Source organism: Homarus americanus, unplaced genomic scaffold, assembly GCF_018991925.1.
Source record: "Homarus americanus isolate GMGI-L3 unplaced genomic scaffold, GMGI_Hamer_2.0 scaffold26351, whole genome shotgun sequence".
Taxonomy (NCBI): Eukaryota; Metazoa; Arthropoda; class Malacostraca; order Decapoda; family Nephropidae; genus Homarus; species Homarus americanus.
This window is the reverse complement of record NW_024724368.1, coordinates 522,590-542,169: the sequence shown is the minus strand read 5'-3', so window position 1 is coordinate 542,169 and position 19,580 is coordinate 522,590. Positions and strand designations below refer to the sequence as shown.

Genomic DNA, 19,580 nt, shown 5'->3' with positions numbered 1-19,580 from the left:
GAGGCGTGGGATAATACTGTATAATGTTACACAACAAAGAATACTAGCAGACACGATGAATAACAGATATATACCATTAATAAAATTAAAGTTATAATCTTCCGGATATATTTAGAAGTTTTTGTTTGTCTGTCTGTCTGTCTGAGCATTACTCCCATCCCAGATATACTATTTCTACATATATGGTGTTGTTGGAATCGTCTTGACCCACAGATGGTTCTTAACTGGGTTTCATTTCAAAACTTTGAGTCTTGGTCTCTTGTGGCCTTTTCTTCCATCTCCAAGATTCTGCGGTTAATGGCGTCTCCTCGAAATATCCCACGCAAGCAAGGCAGGCATTGCATATATTAGCAAGCCTCTCTATCGTGTCGTCGGGGAGTTAGGCCAGGATCTTCTTGTTAATATGTCTTTGCCAAGGTGATTTGTTCTTAAACCCTTTTATGACGGCTGACACAACCGCAGGTAGCTGTCGTCCACCAGTCTAGTAAAGTCAGTCCGTGCGAGAAGCTGGAGCAGGTGCTGATGATCCTGCTGCCTCGCCTCTGGATACTTCCCTAAGATGTTCAAAATCGTCGTTATCCGCCTCAAACTAAAAGCAGGGAAGCCTCCAAACAAAGTCGAAAATTTTCGACCAATATCGCTACTTGAGGTACCATGCTTTTTCTTAGCTGACACTGAACCCCATGCTGGGTTGCACAGCAGTGATGTCACCAGTGTGCCCTGGCAGTGCCCGACAATCACTCCCTCACATGCAGAGACCCTCTGCATGCAACCCTCACCTAGTTGGAAAAAAACATAAAACCAGTATATAAAACCAGTCATAAATAAGACAGAGATATATCTGAGAGTATCAGAAATAGAAAAAAAATCATCTGAGCATGCTTGAAAACATACATATCAACACCAAGATCATTTAGATTGACCAGCTACATCAGTTTCTATAAAAAAAACATCTTTCGAAGGTCAATTTGGCAGCCATCTTCGATTTCCAAATGGACAATCAGGCCGATTTGACAAGTAGCCCCGAGGGTATGATCATGCCAAATTTCATGCTTGTATCACCATTTGCACGATTTTTTTTATCCGCTCTACTACGAGACATGCAGCAGCTGTGGTTGAGGCAGCATGGGTTGCCCTCGATTACCGTGTATGGAGGGAGAGTGTTCCCGCTGTATTTTGTCTGGCAACATTAGTAAAGAGTTAACGGGTGTGCTGGAGCAGCGGTGGCTGTCGTGGAGACCGGTGTTGTGGCGGTGAATGGAAATAAAGTCGCATGAAAAAAGTCACATATATATATAAGTCATATATATACCAGGAGAGCGGCGAGCATCTACAATAGATCTAGCACCACCTTCCTGATCAGATGTTTTCTGTTCGAGTCCTGCACTCGGCCCTCAGTGAAGCACCCATAGATGACCTAGTTGTAGGACGGGTATCTGCAGTATATTTACAGCATGGGTAGTGAATAGCGGTAGAGTGCGGTGCTGGCCTCTCTATCTCCTATGCAGTGAATATTTTGCCAGTCCTTTGGGGCCTATTATGCTTAACTGTCCAGTATAAACTAAAAGGCTGTATTTGTGGAAAAATTGATGGTCTGTATATTACAATGAACCCAAACACAAACGTTTTATAACGTCAGCCTCTGCATAACTTTTTGCCTCAAGATTCCGGGTCATTCCTCCTCGCCTCTAATGCTGAATGGTGTTTTACTTCAGTATATTTCACCTGAGATTATGAATGTACACTGCCGCTTTTGGTAATGAATTTAAAAGCAAAATCCTTGTACAATTAACCTCTTTTGATTGTTATATTCAGGAAGTTTTGTATTGCTCTTGTTTAAAAATTACTATTTCACTCCACTTCTTAATAGATTTCTGTGTGTTTTTCATGTGCAGTAATCTTAATTTTAATTTATAAATAGGTTTATTTTTCTCCGCTGTAATCATAATATGTCTCCGAAATGCCCAGGAGATTCAGGTAATGTTATCAATTTACCCTTGCCATTTACATAAACGAGGGTGTTGATGATGTATCTCCCGGCGAGCCAGGCTCTTCATCTGTCCCTCACGTCTCCACACGTTGATCTGGGTCAACCCTAAAATTCCACTGGAAGAGTCTGGCTACAAACACCACCGCAGCAAATTCATAAGACAAAAGCCCATTAGTATACTGTATAAACAAAGAAAAAAATTGCTGCTATTGTCCACACTCCAGGGATACCTCACACTCTTGTTAAGAAAATTCGTTGGTGTCCACAGTCTCTCACTGCAGGTGAACCGTCTACAACCACCACCATCACCCACAGTATCGTAGTGTTCGTGACCCTTACCTATATCTTGTCCACCACCATCACCAGTTTTCCACTACTAGTCCGAGGAAATTAGGAAGAAAAAGTTGAACTCAGTCATAATGAAATAATACTTGGTAAAATTATTGGAAATACGTTCCTAAACAACGTACCAAACATCCTGACCTATCAGAGGTGAGCTTTAGCCGCCATCCTGAAAAAAATGGTGGCTGTTCGCTTTTTTTCATGTTTTACTCGGTAGCTGTTGCTTTGGGGGAGATGATACTTCATAACAAAAAGGAAGAGGTTAAGATTCTGCACATGTTGGTATACTCGTATTCATGAATTCCATACAACTAATACTTCCGAGAAAACAAACATTTTACTCTACTTTCCCATTGGCCACTCCTCCTTTACTGTAATTTTTACACCATCTGGTACCCTTTTCTATACCACACTGAGGTAGTGTACGTACATGGCGGGGTTTTTTTCGTATATGCTATCCCCAGTTGGCCTATTCCACTATTAATGTTTTTTTTATGAAAGTTTCTCTCTTCACAACCTGACCAGTACTAGTAGTTATACATGAAATATTTGAGTAAAATTTGGTGCTGCTGTGACAATTATGGTCAGCATTAAAAAAGTTTTCATTCTCAGGAACACCGACTACATTGTAATCTTCCACAACACAACTTTATCCTTGTATCCATTATCAATAAGAAGGCTTTAGCAAAGCATTTGACAGAGTACCGCATCAGAGGCTTCTGAGAAAAATTAAGGCTTATGGTATCGAGGGGAAAGTTTTAAATTGGATAAAATCATGGCTCACCGATAGAACGCAGAGGGTCAGCGTAGATGGTGTTAAATCTGAGTGAGGTCGTGTAACCAGTGGGGTTCCCCAGGGGTCAGTACTAGGCCCACTCTTGTTCATAATCTACATAAACGATGTAGATACTGGGATCAGCAGTGACATAAGCAAGTTTGCGGATGACACCAAAATAGGGCGGCAGATTAATTCAGGGCAGGATGCAAATGCATTACAGGAGGATCTAAATAAACTGCAGGGGTGGTCTGAAAAATGGCAAATGAAATTCAACACCAGCAAGTGCAGCGTACTTAATATTGGAAGAACAAATACTGTCAATGTATACAGCCTTAACAACATCAACCAAGAGAAGTCGACTTGTACTTGTAAGCCCGGACCTACGGCCTAGAAAACAGTGCGTTAATGTTCGAAATAAGGCAAACAGAGTATTGGGTTTTATATCTAGAAGTGTAAGTAATAAGAGTGCAGAGGTCTTATTGCAACTATATCTTGCGCTAGTCAGGCCGCACCTCGATTATGCGGTTCAGTTCTGGTGCCCTTATTATAGAATGGATATCAATTCACTAGAGTCGGTGCAGCAGCGAAGAATGACGAAAATGATTCCGGGACTTAGAAACCTTCCATATCAGGATAGGTTAAAGAAACTAAACTTGCATTCCCTAGAAAGACGAAGAGTGCGGGGAGATATGATAGAAGTATTCAAGTGGGTGAAAGGAATCAATAAAGGTGATATAGATAAAGTTCTTATAATATCCGAGCAGGATAGGACTCGGAACAACGGATTGAAGTTGGATAAGTTTTGGTTTAGGAGGGAGATAGGAAGGAACTGGTATACAAATAGGGTGGTGGACGAGTGGAACAAGCGTAACAACTTTGTAGTAAGTGCGGGAACGCTGGAAAGTTTCAAATTGAGGCTGGATGGATTCGTGGATGATAAAGAGTGGTAGTAACTCTCGACAGGAGCTGCCAGCTGCCATGCACAGGCCAACCGGCCTATTGCAGACTCCTTATTTTCTTATGTTCTTATGTCGTGTTCATCAAAATTATCTTCTTGAAAAGTAATGTTGCGAGGCATAGCGTTGACACATGCTAATCCTTGACAGTGATTACTTTTTTGCAGCTACATCGTCCATCACAACTCTTTTTGCATGTGCAGGATATTAAATTCAAACGCGACTCTGGAGCTGCTGCCTAAAAAGTTGGAATAGGGAACAATCCATTATGATGAATTTTCCATCCCCAAGTCTCAGGTGGTAATAGAATACCTCGCCATAATTGAACTTGATGGTAAACTCGCAGGAAATGCAAGAGTGCACTATTACTGTGACCAATTGCTTTGTCAAAGTTCTTGATGCAATACTGACTTAAAAGGTTTCAATCGTAAGTGCCACATAAAGTACAATGAAAAAAAGAAAAGTTCTCCTACTCTGGCAATTTCATCTGAATAGGCCTTTTTGTCATTAAATACGTTCAGGAGAAAACATATGCCATCGCGTTTTTTTTAACAATGTCATTTTTTTCCTTTTGAATACAGCGTGCAAAAAGAGAATGTGCTCTTTAATCTCTTCATGGCTAGCCTGCAGTTCTACGGAAGAATACAGCTGATTCCTAGTGTTACTCTTGCCGGTCTTAAAAATAAATATGTTTCTGTTCCCTGGAGTTAACATAAGAACATAAGAATGGAAGAAACTACAGAGCACCTATTTGCCCATACTGGGCAGTCCAGTTTACACCCAACCCCTATCGCTCATATATCCATCTAACCTATATTTGAAGCTATCCAGAGTATTCGAGTTAATGATGATGTTTGGTAACTTTTTCCACTCATCCAATACTCTATTTCCAAACCAGTGCTTACCTAGTTCGCGCCTAAATCTAAATTTGTCTAATTTAAAACTATTGCTACGAGTTCGCTCCTGATTGGATAGTGTGAGTACCTTTATTATATAACCTTTGTTCAGCCCTGATTTCCATTTATACACCTCTATCATAACGCCCCTCACTCTACGTCTCTCGAGGGAGTGCAAATTAAGATGCTTTAACCTGTCTCTGTACTCAAGGTTCCTAATACCTTAGTCTTGTCATTCTCCTCTTAATTCTTTCTAGAGATTATATGTCCATTCTGTAGTATGGTGGCCAGAACTGAACTGCAAAATCCAAGTGAGGTCTCACAAGCCCCAGATACAGTTTTAGGGTAACCTCGCTAGTCTTGTACCTAACATTCCTTTCTATGAACCCAAGTACTTTGTTAGCCTTGTTTCGAGCAAATACACATTGTTGTCTTGGTTTAAGAATCATACTTATCATTACTCCTTGGTCTGTCTCACAGTCGGATTTCTCTATAACAACGTTGTTCATCTGATATCTGGTTTCTTTGTTTACATCTCCTAGACTAGTACTTTACATTTGTCCACATTAAATTTCATCTGCCATTTTTAAGACCATGTCCAGCTCTCCACCACCACTACACATAATACAACCTACTCTCCACAACCATTGCCATATACTGTATTTAAATGTCCACTACCACCACCATCACTACCACCATCATCACCACCATGTAATGTATTTATGTCCACCATCATCACCACCATGTAATGTATTTATGTCCACCAACATCACCAGCATTATGACCACCTCCACCATCACCAACACCATATATTGTAATTTGTTGTCCATCACCACGATCACTACCACCATGTATTGTATTTTGTAGTCTACCATCACCAACATCAACACCACAGCCATCACAATGTATTGTATGATATTTCGTTGTCCACCACCACCATGTATTGTATTTTTTGGGTCTGCCACCATCATCATTTACTGTATTTTGTTTTTCCACCTCCATCACCATGTTCTGTATTTTGTTGTACTGTATTTTGTTGTTCACCACAATCACCATTTACTGTACTTTGTTGTTCACCACCACCACCATTTACTGTACTTTGTTGGCCACTATCACCATCTACTGTATTTGGTTCACCATTACCACTATCACCATGTACTGTATTTTGTTGTACACCATCACCACTATCACCATTTACTGTATTTTGTCGTTCACTATCAACATGTACTGTATTTTGTTGTCCACCATTACCATTTACTGTATTTTGTTGTACCACCGTCACCAACACCATGTACAGTACTGTATTTTGTGGTTCACCATCACCACTATCACCATGTACTGAATTTTGTCGTTCACTATCAACATGTACTGTATTTTGTTGTACCACCGTCACCAACACCATGTACAGCACTGTATTTTGTGGTTCACCATCATCACTATCACCATGTACTGTATTTTGTTGTCCACCATGACCGCCAACACCATTTACTGTATTTTGTTGTCCACTATCACCATCGTGACGTCCCTCCTTGCTACCCACAACATTGAGGTAAGGCAAAGTTGACAAGTAAAAATATAGAGTGAATAATTTAGGGATTGAAATACGTGGATGCAGCAAGTAAGGAGCTCTCACACACAAGAATCACTTAACGTGACAGACAAATTTATGTTATGAAAAGGATAAGAATATTATCATGTAAACTAAGTAATTTAATAGCATTTTATATTAAGTGTTGATTAAGTTAGTTAAATAGGTACCTTATAACACAAGTAAAACTAAATATGAAATTATCAAAACAAAAGTAACAACTATGCATTTGTCAAAACACACCAGAATATTACCCAATTATTTTTACAGTATAAATTAAATACACATACTATATACAACAACACAAAACCTGATAGAAATGGCAGCTCAGGTAGTAAGTCTAGGTTGCGATGGACAACCACAAGGAACCAGGGATTAACGCCGTAGTCCACTACTATCAAAACACCACCAGCAGTAGTCCTCAATACAATTCGGCGTCCACACCTCGGGAAAAGAGAAACACAGTCAGCCGCAGAAGAGAGACTCAGCTTACCAGGCAGACACACTTGCCCCGATACCTCGGTCTCATGGTCAGATGGGAAACTGGTCTCATAGTCGGATAGGAAAGTGGTTCTGAAACGGTGCTCACTGGGGTCGAGTAGCTTCGTGAAGCGGTTTCTTCTCCTGGTGTCCAGTTGAAGCAAGTGATGGTTATGGTGGTAGAGTGAGGAGGGAACATAGTCGTCACACCATATACTGTATTTTGTTGTCCACCATCACCACTTTCACCATGTACTGTATTTTGTTGTTCACTTTCACCAACACTAACACCATCAACACCACCACTGTCACATACTGTATTTTTGTACACCATCAAGGGCTGTAACGAGCGAAATGGTTGTCCGCCGCTCGTTTGCCGCCCCACTAGAGGGGAGAGACGGAGGTGAGAAGGTCGCTGCTGCCTCGTATCACGCCAGACAAGATCCAGCCTACACCACAGCTGTTACTTCACCCCGCTGTGCGATTCCAACTCTGGTTATGTACTCATCTGAGGTTCCTGGGTCTCGTGGGCTGATTCCCCAGTCCTTCACTATTCGGCTGTCAACTCCTGTCACTTAATCCAGCTACTGCCGCGGCTGCCACGTGATTGCAACTTCCTCTATGCCCTATCCATCGTCCGTGCTCTGGCGTCTCTCTTGTGTGGCAAAACATCGCCTACCAACGTCGGCGCCAAATGAGGAAGCTGCCCTGGACCTTCCCTCTGAGAGCGGATCACAGCGTTACCAGAACATTCTACAGGGCGGGGTAGAAGGCAGATTCATCTGCAGCTGTAGGAAACACATGTTCTGTGTTTTATTGATTGTTTTGATTTAAGTAATTGTTTGACGCCAGTGCTGTTTATTTAATATTTGTGTGAGTGATGTCAGAGTTTTTTTTTCTTAGTAAAGAGATGTCAGTCTCTAAAGGTTGTTTATTACCCTTTGGAAACCCATGCTTCTTGACTTTCTTTTTTATAAGATCCTGATAAGGCTGGCAAGGGATTTATATCCTGCAGGCCAGGCCTTTACAATCACCATATACTGTATTGTGTTGTCCACCATCACCACCCTTATCACCACCACGACCACTACCATTATCACCACGTACTGTATTTTTATGCACAGCCACCATCATCATGTACTGTATTTTGTTGTGTACCACCAACATCACCATCAGCATGTACTGTATTCTTTTCGCTGATAAGTTTAGATCTATGAACATATAACCTGGATGACTGACTGACCCACGGGGAGATTCTTTCGTGGCCCGAGTTGTTGCCACCATACTCTCTTAAGGGCACCCTCTAGAGCCCATATCTCATGCGGTCTTCATTGATATCAATTTTGTTCCATTCTAGGTCACCTTTATTGGCTTACTCAATTTGAGAGTCACCCCAATAATATTTCACCCCAATAACCAGGTGTACCATTACATATTCACATTTCCCATAAAGGTATACTAATGGCGAGACTGGTGAAGATACTGTGTATCCTAATCCTGGTATATCGTGGTCTTTCCATACAGGCACACTCGTCGGTGGAGAAGGCCGGCTTGATCGGGTTGGTGAAGATGCGTTACATTGAAAGCGACGACAACCTGAGCATGAGAGGCGACAAGGTGGTGGAGGCCATCCACAATGACAGGGAGAAGGGCCTTATACCTTTTTTTGTGAGGAACTTTACGTTGTTGTCACTTTTGGTGTGTAAGTGTGTGTGTGTGTGTGTGTGTGTGTGTGTGTGTTTGTTTGTTTGTTTGTTTGTTTGTTTGTTTGTTTGTATGTGCCACAAGTCTCGCCCAGCTGTGACGAATATTGTTGTTTGACCTGTTACCAAGACTTGTGGAAGACAATTGGTACCACTGTCCCTGTTGTGCATTCAGTATACTGTTTTATATTAAGTATTTCTTATGTAGGTAAGATATGTCAGTCTGTGTTTGTTAAACGGAATAAAGAGTTGTGTAAATGTTTCCTGTGTCTATTTGTCTGAATGAAGTTAGTTTTCCAATGCATTTTGTTGATTGTTGGCGTAGTGATTATTAGTATGTTTTTTATGGAACTAATATCAGGTACGTCATAATTGAAAATTTAGTCGTGTGAGTAGTGTGAGGTGAGTCCCCCATTGCCTATCTTACCTGCGCCCCCTATCAGTACATCTTGTTACTGAGAAATAATCAATTGCCTTCTTCCTACCCTGCCTCTCCTCCAGCCATCCTACCAAACTGCCTCTCTCTGCCTCTTATCGGGCTCCCTACCGACACTCCTTCGTACTCAGCGAGTCTTCTAGGGCCTTTGTCAAGGAGCAGTAGATCCCTTGGTTTAAGAGATGTGTTATTTTGGGCATCCGTGAAGAGATAAGCCCAACAATGTGTGGAGTGACGGTGAATGGAAGGCGGGAGAGAAGAGGTGATAACGAGCAGAGAAAGAGGCTAGTAGAGTAACAAAGAGAAGAGAGTGTATGTAAATGTGTTTGTATGCGGCTCTGTGTGCATGTACCTTTTCACTTAGGTGCATGCACATTTTTGTATATAATATTATGTATCTATATATCTTATATTTATTACACTTCTAAGTGGGATATCTCATCAATGAAGCTTTCTTTAGTATTTATTTGTAAAAAGAAATTCGGGACTTACTCCAGTTAAGTCTTTACATATTATATCTGGTATATCTACTTGTATATATGAAGAGGAGAACCAGGAAAAACACAAACATCTTGACTAAGTTGGGTTTCTTTAATTAGTAACGTTTCGGAAAAGTATTTCTCATCATCAGAGCCTAGAAAGCAGTCAAAAAAATTAAAATTTACAGGTAATATACAATAAAAACGAAATATTATACTAAAATTTACCTTCCTCAAATGAGAAGAAAAAAATTATTTTAGTTTTGTACGTAGGTCTCCCGTTATTTTTATTGATTTTAAATTAAAATTTTCTTTTTAAATTTGAGGAAGGTAAATTTTAGTATAACATTTCGTTTTTATTGTATTTTACCTGTATTTTTTAAAACTTTTTGACTGCTTTCTAGGCTCTGATGATGAGAAATGTTTTTCAGAAACATTAGTACAGGGTAATTAGAAACCCAACTTAGTTAAGATGCTTGTGTTTTCCCTGGTTGTCCTCTACGTTATGAAACTACGCTTTCCACGTAACAAGGCCACAGTAGGACGCCACCCTCCGGGAGGCTCCAAATTGTCTCACTGTAGTACATTAAGGTAGACCACATTTTTGGTTTTGCCCTTTGCAGCAAGTATGTACAGATTTTTGCCAGTTCCCACTCTGGAGCATCCAACATAGAACTGTCCATGAGAGAAGCAAGGAAACACCAGGTTTAGGCCAACCATCTTTAGGACTGTTCCTGGCTTTTGCAGATGGTCATGGCAAAGTTCACTTTAACCGGGAACTGAAGTCGCTTGAACTCAAATGGCAGGTCAGTGGTAATGAGAGGTATCCTTGGTATAAAAACATCCTCTCCTTTAGCTTTTCCTGTCAGTATTGTAGCTTCCAGTACATGTGGCATCATGTTCTTCACCACCAGTCTTGTGCCATTGCAGAGGATTGGTGGTTCAAGATTTCTTAAGAACATTATAGGAGTTCCAATCTTGAGAGTGAGGTGGTGAGGAGGCATTCCAGCGGGCTCCAAAGAATTACGGAATTCTGCAGGGTACTGGACTGCTTGGTCCTTGTCGATTACTGTATCAACAGATTTGAATAAGGTCTCACTGCCTGGAAGCTGTCTGAGTAGAGTCATGTTGATTTCAGCCACTGTTTCATTCTTTGGTGCCAGAATTGCGCGTTCACGCAGCCACTTGTGATCCTTGTAGTGGTGGATAATGTTTGGGTAGACCATGTTCGTGAGCTCAGTTGAGGACTTTACAACATTTCCACATCCTTAAGGAATGATTATTTGTCCTGAATCAACAGGGAAAGTTCCATTCCCAAGCTGTAGTAGAAGGTTTGCAAACCGTCCAGCATCCTGATCTCCTTGTAGATGTACTCTCATGTTTGTGGATAGAGTGAGTGTCTGAACACTTCTCCAAAGGTATGATGCCTTGAGGCACGCATTCAGTTCATCAGCTGGAGTGCTCCGAGGAATGACAGGTAGGGTCTGGCGAAATTCTCCAGCAATGACCATTGTAATGCCACCCATGAGCTGATCATTTTCTCGTATGTCTTGCAAGGTCCTGTCCAATGCTTCAAACGCTAACTTGTGAGACAGTGCATTCATCCCAGACTATGAGGCTGCATTTTTCTAAGAGTTTTGCCTTTGCCGATCCGTTTTTGATGTTGCACACTGGATTCTCATTGTGAGCGAGCTTGAGAGGCAATTTAAAAGTTGAGTGTGCAGTACGTCCTCCTTCTAGTAGTGTTGCAGCAATGCCTGAGGATGCCACAGCAAGAGCAATTTTCCCCTGATGACGTACTTTGGCCAACATAAGGTTATCAGGAATGTTTTTCCTGTCCCGCTAGGTGCACCGAGAAAGATCATACCTCCCTGCTCCGCTTGTATCGCTTGCAAGATCTGTTCATAAGCATTTGCTTGATCAGGCACCTGGTGAGGCTCATTTTCTTCAAGAAAATTCACCAGAACTTCAACTGAGTAGTCTGTCTCTCTGAGCAACTCCCTGTTTGCCACTTCTGGTTCTTCTCGGTTTGGGGAAGGCAATCGAAAATCAGTCAGGTTTTTTCCGCATAGCTCCGTCACTTTGTCTTCCAGCATGATCAGAGCCCTGTTGAACATGGCATCCATGAACTCAATCTCTTGACCAGGATGTTCTCTTGTTGCTTGATGAAGCAGATCCTCTGAAAGACTTTCTTGGTGGTTTTTCCAGAGTTGGCTTGGGTTAAAAAGTCCACATGTAGCAATCATGATGGCAAACAGGTGCTATTGTGCAGGATACTGCCGTTCATTCCATCGTGGAGTTGCCTCACAATGGCGATGAATTTTGATGGGCAGCCAAAATGGCTGAGGGTCCACCAGAGGGCTTCCCTGCTGACCGAGTCGAAGGCCTTGGTTAGGTCGATGAAAGCCATGTACAGGTCGCGAAGCTGTTCTCTGCACTTTCCTGTATCTGATGGGCAGCAAAGATCATGTTAGTGGTGCCACATGATGGTCTAAGGCCATATTGGGATTCTGGGAGGAAATTTTCTGTCTCGGGGAGAAGTCTGTTTAGTAGGACTTAGGCGATAATCTTGCCAGCTACGGACAACAGCGAGATCCCGCGGTAGTAGCCACAGTCTGGCCCGTCTCCTTTGTTCGTATAAATATTGACGATGTTGTCTTTAAGAGCTTGGGGAATTGCCTCCTGTTCCCATATATTCTCCAGGAGAGATTGAAGATGGCTGGTAAGCAGAGGTCCTCCTTTCTTTATACACCTCGGCTGAGATTCCGTCAGGCCCTGAGGCTTCGTTATTTTTCATCTGTTTGATGGCAGTTGCTACCTCGTCCAGGGATGGAGGATAGATGAGGTGGGTCAGCTCTGGATGCTGAGGGACTTACTGGGTAGTCAGGATATCCACATCAGTGTTTCGGTTGAGTTACCATCAGATGAGCGGATTGGCCTATAAAATGTTTTAGTGGAATTTAAAAATTCGTGCATCTTGTGTTGATCTGCAAGTTCTTGCATTTCACATGATTTACTTTTTAAACCAGTCATTCTTTAGAGTTTAGATAATGAAGTTCATGCTGGGCTGCCGCTCTCTTCTTGTGGAAGGTATTTGCTTTGGTCCGAGACTGAGGGTTGTTCTGCCAGGCAGTTAAAGCAGCATGTTTGTGATCGACGAGCGCATTGATTTCCGGGTCATTTTCATCAAGCCACTCCTGGTGTATTCTTTCAATCTGGCCGAGGGTCTCTGCAGGTTTTTGTCATGACAGTATCAAGAATACCCCCATTCGGCACTGGGATATGCATTGTTTGCAGGCCCTGTTGTTTATCAGCCCATGTTCGAATTGCACTCCTTTTAGTTTAACAAATTTATGGAAAAAGCTTGGAGTACAGTTTGCCTATTCTGAGTAATTCAGTCAGGTCTTGACACTGAGGGTGGTATCACTTCTCACTGCCACGCAGGACAGAGGTTCATCATATTCATTAACAGTATATATATATATATATATATATATATATATATATATATATATATATATAGTAAAGAAACACAGTTCTAGGTATATTTACATCAGGGTGAGTACAGCACACAGAAGTGTATATATATATATATATATATATATATATATTTCGTAAATCCCTGAAAACGTGGATAAGATAAATCTTGATAAAATCACGGGAAAGAAACACAGCACTTGCTTTCGTCTTTATTCAAGACATTTTCAGGGCAACTGAAGATGTCTTGAATAAAGGAAAGCTAAGGTGCTCTGCATTTTCCCGTGATTTTATCAAATATATATATATACACACACACACATAAACAATACCTACACACATATATACATAGATCAGATTCATGTGGGTGATGTTGGATTTTCTACAAACGCTGTTTGTCACTGAGTAGCCGACCCGCGAATTCCCGTGTATGCCTCGTGGTCTGGGTCAACCAGCGCCGCCATACATCACAGAGGTCAACTACTAAGCCACGCCTAACCCCGCTATTTAAGACCTGACCTTGTGCCTCTTCTTTCTTCTAGCTACAGCCGCAGCAAGCAACACCACCACCTCTCCGCCGCTGCCTGGCGGCCCCTCGCCCTGCCGGCGAGCATGGCGACCCACGCTGTCCTCCTCTGAGCATCCTCACCAACCAGCTCTCTCTACATCACGCTTGTAACCATGCTGCCTTCCCAGCACCAAGCTGCATTGTACATCCAATACAACATGTATACAGACAGCACATCGTGACTTTTTTCCATCCCATCCTGTGTGTGAACCCAAACTACCCGTACCCCACAATGTCACTGTTCACTGCCATGCAGGACAGAGGTTCGTACACAAAGAAATGCATCATATTCATTAGCAGTATATTATTCAGAAATTTCAGTGTAATTTCAAATGCCACGCCATTGGCAATACTGAGTTTCAAGGTCGTCTGAGGGGGGACAGCGCTTATCAACAGTAGTGAGAGCGTCGCGAACTGCACCCATATAATATTAAGTATACTCTGGCGACTTTATCTGGAGGCGAATTATGAAATGAAATATCAGTTATTAAATTGAAAATAATTATAGATCGTGTACCTGTCTGAAAATGTTGCGTACGTCCTAATTAAGCTGTTAATCGTCTGGTAAATAAGTCACTCCTGAAAAGCGAACGCGTGAGCAAGTACAGTATGGCTTGGGGAGTGGTGACTGGTGAGAGAGGTCAAGGTGAACGTCGTGTGAACTGGTTTCCTTCGTTTATTCAACACCAGTATTAACAAGTAAGCTTTATTCAATCTCTCAGAGCCTAGATAGGGCAGTAAAAACAAACAATGAGTGAGTACAATAGCTAACAGAGGGTTTTTTACAGGAATTCTATAGACCAAACCCGAGCGGTGGAGCAGGTGGTATGAAGCGTCCCCACCTGGGTTGCCAGATGTACGACAAGCTTCACGGCCAATACTCGTGTCATCTCACGGCCAAACTTCGGCCAAATCTTTTTGGATGGGAAGCATAAGGCTATTTTTGCAATCCACACAAAATAAAAGTCTCCCCTACAATATCCACTTAAAATGTTGCAATAAAACCCAATTTTCAGTTCGAATTGAGAGCCCAATAATTGCATAAACATAATATCTGTAATCTATGGTGAAGATTTATCTTCAGGCCCGTCCTTTAGGGGGGGCGACCGCCCGAGGCCCCGCGCGTGTGGGGGCCCCGCGGGGCCCAGCACTAGACCCAGTGACCTCGGACACATTACCTGTTGACTGGTTAATCTGACCTGACGGCTTACGCCACCATCGCAACCGTGACCTTAACATCCATAGCGACAGTCCCATGGGGGTTGGTATGGGTGGGTTCCTCTGACCTTATAATCTGGGGCCCCGCAGTGGCTGAGTTGCCCCGGGCCCCGCACCCTCCTAGGGACGGCCCTGTTTACCTTAATCTGAAATGTGATGGGGGAGCATGATAATGGTGGAGAACTTGATAACACTAGTTGACGTAAGCAAAAACGTCTAGTTAGTCATCGTCCCCTGGTTTTTCCTTCTCATACATGTTTGCAGAGTTGAATAGCTCCATCATGTGTGGTTTTACTTTGAAATCTCTGCAACATTTTCCTTGGAACTGGACCATTTTCACTTCCATCACTGGCTATACTAACCCAGACGTATTTTTCTTCCCATGATTTGTTATATTTTCTACCACTGTCGTAGGACCCTTTCCATTTACTGGTGGACATTTTGAAAACTAGCACTCAGAAGTTCAGAAAGTAACTCAGATGGCTTTGTAAGCTCTGAAGCTTAACCCATATGCTGGACACGTTCAGCCTGAACAACTCAATTATGAGAACTAACAACTAAGGTAGTAACTAGTAAGGTCACTCAGCTCAGTAGGTCACGTAATCATGTGAAGAGGTGAGATCACTGATTAGGTGAGGTCACTGAGCCAGCGTTTTCAATGATAAATTTGAAAATCTGCTATACTTGTCATAAAAATCCACTAGATGAGGAATTAATACGTGTTTTACAAAGTACAGCCAAATAGTTTGGCCGTGACCATCCATTTTCCACGGCCAGGCGAAATTTTTGCGGCCATAGTAGAGAAATTTGGCCGTGGAAACGACCATTTGGCAACCCTGGTCCCCACGCGAGCTGTATGACTATGAACGTCCACTGACCTGAGTTTGGGCCACGCTGTTGAACATGGTGTGAGTTGGAGTGAAACCAGCTGTCTGGGTGCCCAACTAACGACGTGACGATCGTTTGGGGTCATCAGCTCTCCTCTACCTCGGCTCACAATATCACATATCTTCAAGCAGTTTAGTGAAAACCTTTTACTAACTGGAAGCTAAAGCTTCTCTTAACTATACAAGGTCGTAGTTGTTCACTCCCTTCCGTTCATGGATGTTGTAGGGTTTCGTGATATTATGTTGTCTAGCACTCAGGATGGATGGAAACTCTAAGGTGGTGGTTTTCTTATATAATATAAGTTATATGGTAGACAGTCTGGTGCTGGAGGTGCCGTGTGGTGAGGAGCTGCTCAGTAGACACGTTCGGTGAGTAGCGTGTTGAAGGAGGTAGATGTGCAGGAGCTTCGTTAGAGAAGATGTTGCCTGTTGCTGGCCTCCAGGTTGAATGAGAACGGGACAGCGAGGAGCTTGCTTGGAGGAGGTGTTGCGTGTTCAGGAACCGAGAGCAGAATGAGAGAGCTGGTTGGTGAGGACGCTCAGAGAAGGACAGCTGGTGGGTCGCCATGCTCGCCGGCTGGAGCGAGGACCGCCAGGCAGGCGGAGAGGTGTTGTTCAAGAAGAGAGGGAATGAATCTCAATGGAGAGACAGAGCTTATATACCCAGCAGCCGTGAGTCATCCGTGAGTCAACCTGGAAATCGCCGGTCTTGACCTGCTAGGATACTGTGGCATCTGGTGACGCCCCCCCCCCTGGGCCGCTCGTTTGGTTGCTAGGGAAGACGTAGCAGGTGGCATTGGAATGCGGCTACGCAGTTGTAGGGGAGACGTCCACTACAATACTCCCCCTTCCCTCCAGGCAGTGTAGGAGACTTGTTGTCTGTAGAGTTGCTTAGCACATGTGAGGTAGAACGGGCAGTGCATGCCTCTTGTGAGACAACGGCGATGGCGTGGATGAGCCGGTCGCTGGATACAACTGTCTATCTACACACTATCTGTGGGAGAGAGGGAGAAAAAGGGTGTGTGGAGGCGATGAATGTTGTGCTTCCCTCATGACAGGTACAGAGTCGTCAGATGCGCCTGCTGGGGTGTGTGGGCCTGGGTCAGGAGCAGGGGCTGCGTCAGCAGAAGCGGATTAGGGCTCGTGACAGCAGCTGGGTCCACGACAGCAGCAGGGTGCAGGACATTAGCAGGGAGTACCTGAGGGAGAAAAGAGGGGTGTGTGGGTCCGCACTCAGGAACAGAGACCGCGTCAGGGGTGGCAGGGGTTACTGCTGGGCCGGGGTCGGTAGGATGTGGTGCTTGGGGCAGGAAGAGGAGCTGGTGTCTGCTTAGAGTAGCAGAGCTGCTTCTGTGTGGATAAGCCAGTCTTCCATGCTGCTTGAAGACTGCGAGCGTAATCAGTTTCTCCTCCATCCTGTGTGAGTGCGAATCTCCGGGGGTCACCATTTGTAGGGTTTCATGATATTGTGTTGTCTAGCACTCAGGATGGATGGAAACTCTAAGGTGGTGGTTAACTTATATTATATAAGAAAACCACCTTAGAGTTTCCATCCATCCTGAGTGCTAGACAACATTATATCACGAAACCCTACAATGTACTGGGTGTAAAGTGAAGCCAGCTGAGTGAATGAATGATCACACACTGAGGCCAAGAGTCTAGTGGAACTTAGAGGTACATTTTCAAGGTTGAGAAAGGCTGGTTTGGGCCTTAAACTACGGGTGCCTGTTGGTTGTGCCTTAAAAACTATGAGTGCATGTGGAATCTATGTGTTAGGTTAGGAAGCATGGTTCACGGGTATTGGTGGACTCAGTAACTTCTTAATAATAGTGATAATATTTTTGTGTGTAGTTATTACTATTTTTTCAGTTACTGATGTTGTCTTGCTGTGTGTAGTTAATATTTCTTAAATAATTTTGATAGTATTGTTTTTAATGTTTGTGTCACTAATTGAAACTAGAGAATGAGGGAACTGTTTTTCAGATGAATTTTCTCCCTTCTGTTGTAAGTGATACTGTGATTTAGTTCCTTTAATGCATTTCATATTTCTTTATAATTTCAATCTCAGGTATAACCTTTGTTCCCCAGAGTAGTGTTTAAGTTAGGTTAGGAGGTGTGCATCTGTTTGGGTAACATAATTTTGTTGAGTGCTCTTAAGGCCTATTCATTGTAGAGTTATTAATTTCTTATTTTTTTAGTACCATTTTCTCAGTGATTGATATTATTGTGTTGAAAACCCGTAAGGCCTGCATCTGTTGGTGTAACATAATTCTATTGAGTGCCCTTTAGGCCTATTCATGGTGGCATTAATAATTTCTTATTTTTATACCATTTCTGCAGTGGTGGATATTATTTTGTGAAAACCCTTAAGGCCTGTTTCATGTGTGCAAGCAACACTTCTTAATACTTTGAATTTATTGTTGTCCTATGAGGCATTGTCTAAGTTTCTAATAATTTCAATATCATGTATAGCTTTTATTCCCCAGAGCAGTGTTTTAAGTTCATGTTAGGAGGTGCGCATATGTTGGTGTACCATTATTTGATTGTGTCTGTAGTGTTGAAGGGAATAGAAGTGTCTAAATTTTACAGTGCGTCTCATTCATCCCAATCACAGATGCTATCCTTCCACGGGTCACGGAGAATTCATTTTGTAGTAAATTTAAGTGTTCTTGTGCTGGTTCGGGCTTTTTCTTCAAGGGGGCACTTCCACTGCAATTACCATCTAATAATACTTAATAAACCCCAAGTCAAGTGAGAAATTAATGTCCAGTAATTCCGACCGTGAGGCAGTTGATTATATGTTCAAAGTCCGCGTGTTATATGGACTAAAAATGAAGTATATATATATATATATATATATATATATATATATATATATATATATATATATATATATATAAATTAACAATGTGTCTATGTAGTTTTCATACTTGATTATCCTAACCCTCGGGAAATTGTAATTGATAAAATATCACGGGAAAAGGGAAACAACGGAGCACCTTAGCTTTCGTCTTTATTCAAGACATCTTCAGTTGCCTCTGAAGATGTCTTGAATAAAGACTAAAGCTAAGGTGCTCCGTTGTTTCCCTTTTCCCATGCGATTTTATCAAGATTTATCTTATCCACGTTTTCATTGTGAATCTACCTACATGATATATATATATATATATATATATATATATATATATATATATATATATATATATATATATATATATATATATATATATATATATATATATATATATATATATATATATATATATATATATATATATATATATATATATACACACAGTTAACCCTCACTTTAGGCGGTTAATGTAACCCGCAGGGTCCCGCGTAAAGTGAGAAACGCGTAAAGTGAATAACATAACATATGGGATTAATTGAAATGGAGTCCGGGCTGACCCCCGAACTCCACTTTTTGACGACACACAACTATGTTGTAGTAAAAATTTTATCTTAACTTTATGATGGTATGAAAAAACAAGTAATATAGAAGAGGTTAGGTTAGGAAAAATAAAGGTTAACATAGGAAAAATAAAGATTAGGTTAGAAAAACTAAAAGTTAGGTGGAACACTTACGGTAGTAGAAGAGATGGGTCGGCATACGGGGATGGAGGCTGGTTCCGAGGCAGAGGGCAGATTACTGGCCCTCAGGTGAATCACCATTACTAGGTGAATCACCATCACTGTCACTTACAGTTGTCAAGGCTTCCCTGACAAATCCCTCAAAGTCATCTTCACTGTCACTTATCACTGGCTTGGGCTGGCTGTGG

The 19,580-nt window shown here is 42.2% G+C and overlaps 1 protein-coding gene across 1 annotated transcript in view; it reads left to right on the top strand.

Moving 5' to 3' along the window:
- LOC121864112 (histidine decarboxylase-like) overlaps nt 1-19,580 on the top strand; it is a 185,393-nt gene that overhangs the window by 115,197 nt on the left and 50,616 nt on the right. The window contains exon 8 of the mRNA XM_042363026.1: nt 8,555-8,698. Coding sequence (XP_042218960.1) covers nt 8,555-8,698 — 144 coding nt within the window. The remainder of the gene's footprint in view (nt 1-8,554; nt 8,699-19,580) is intronic.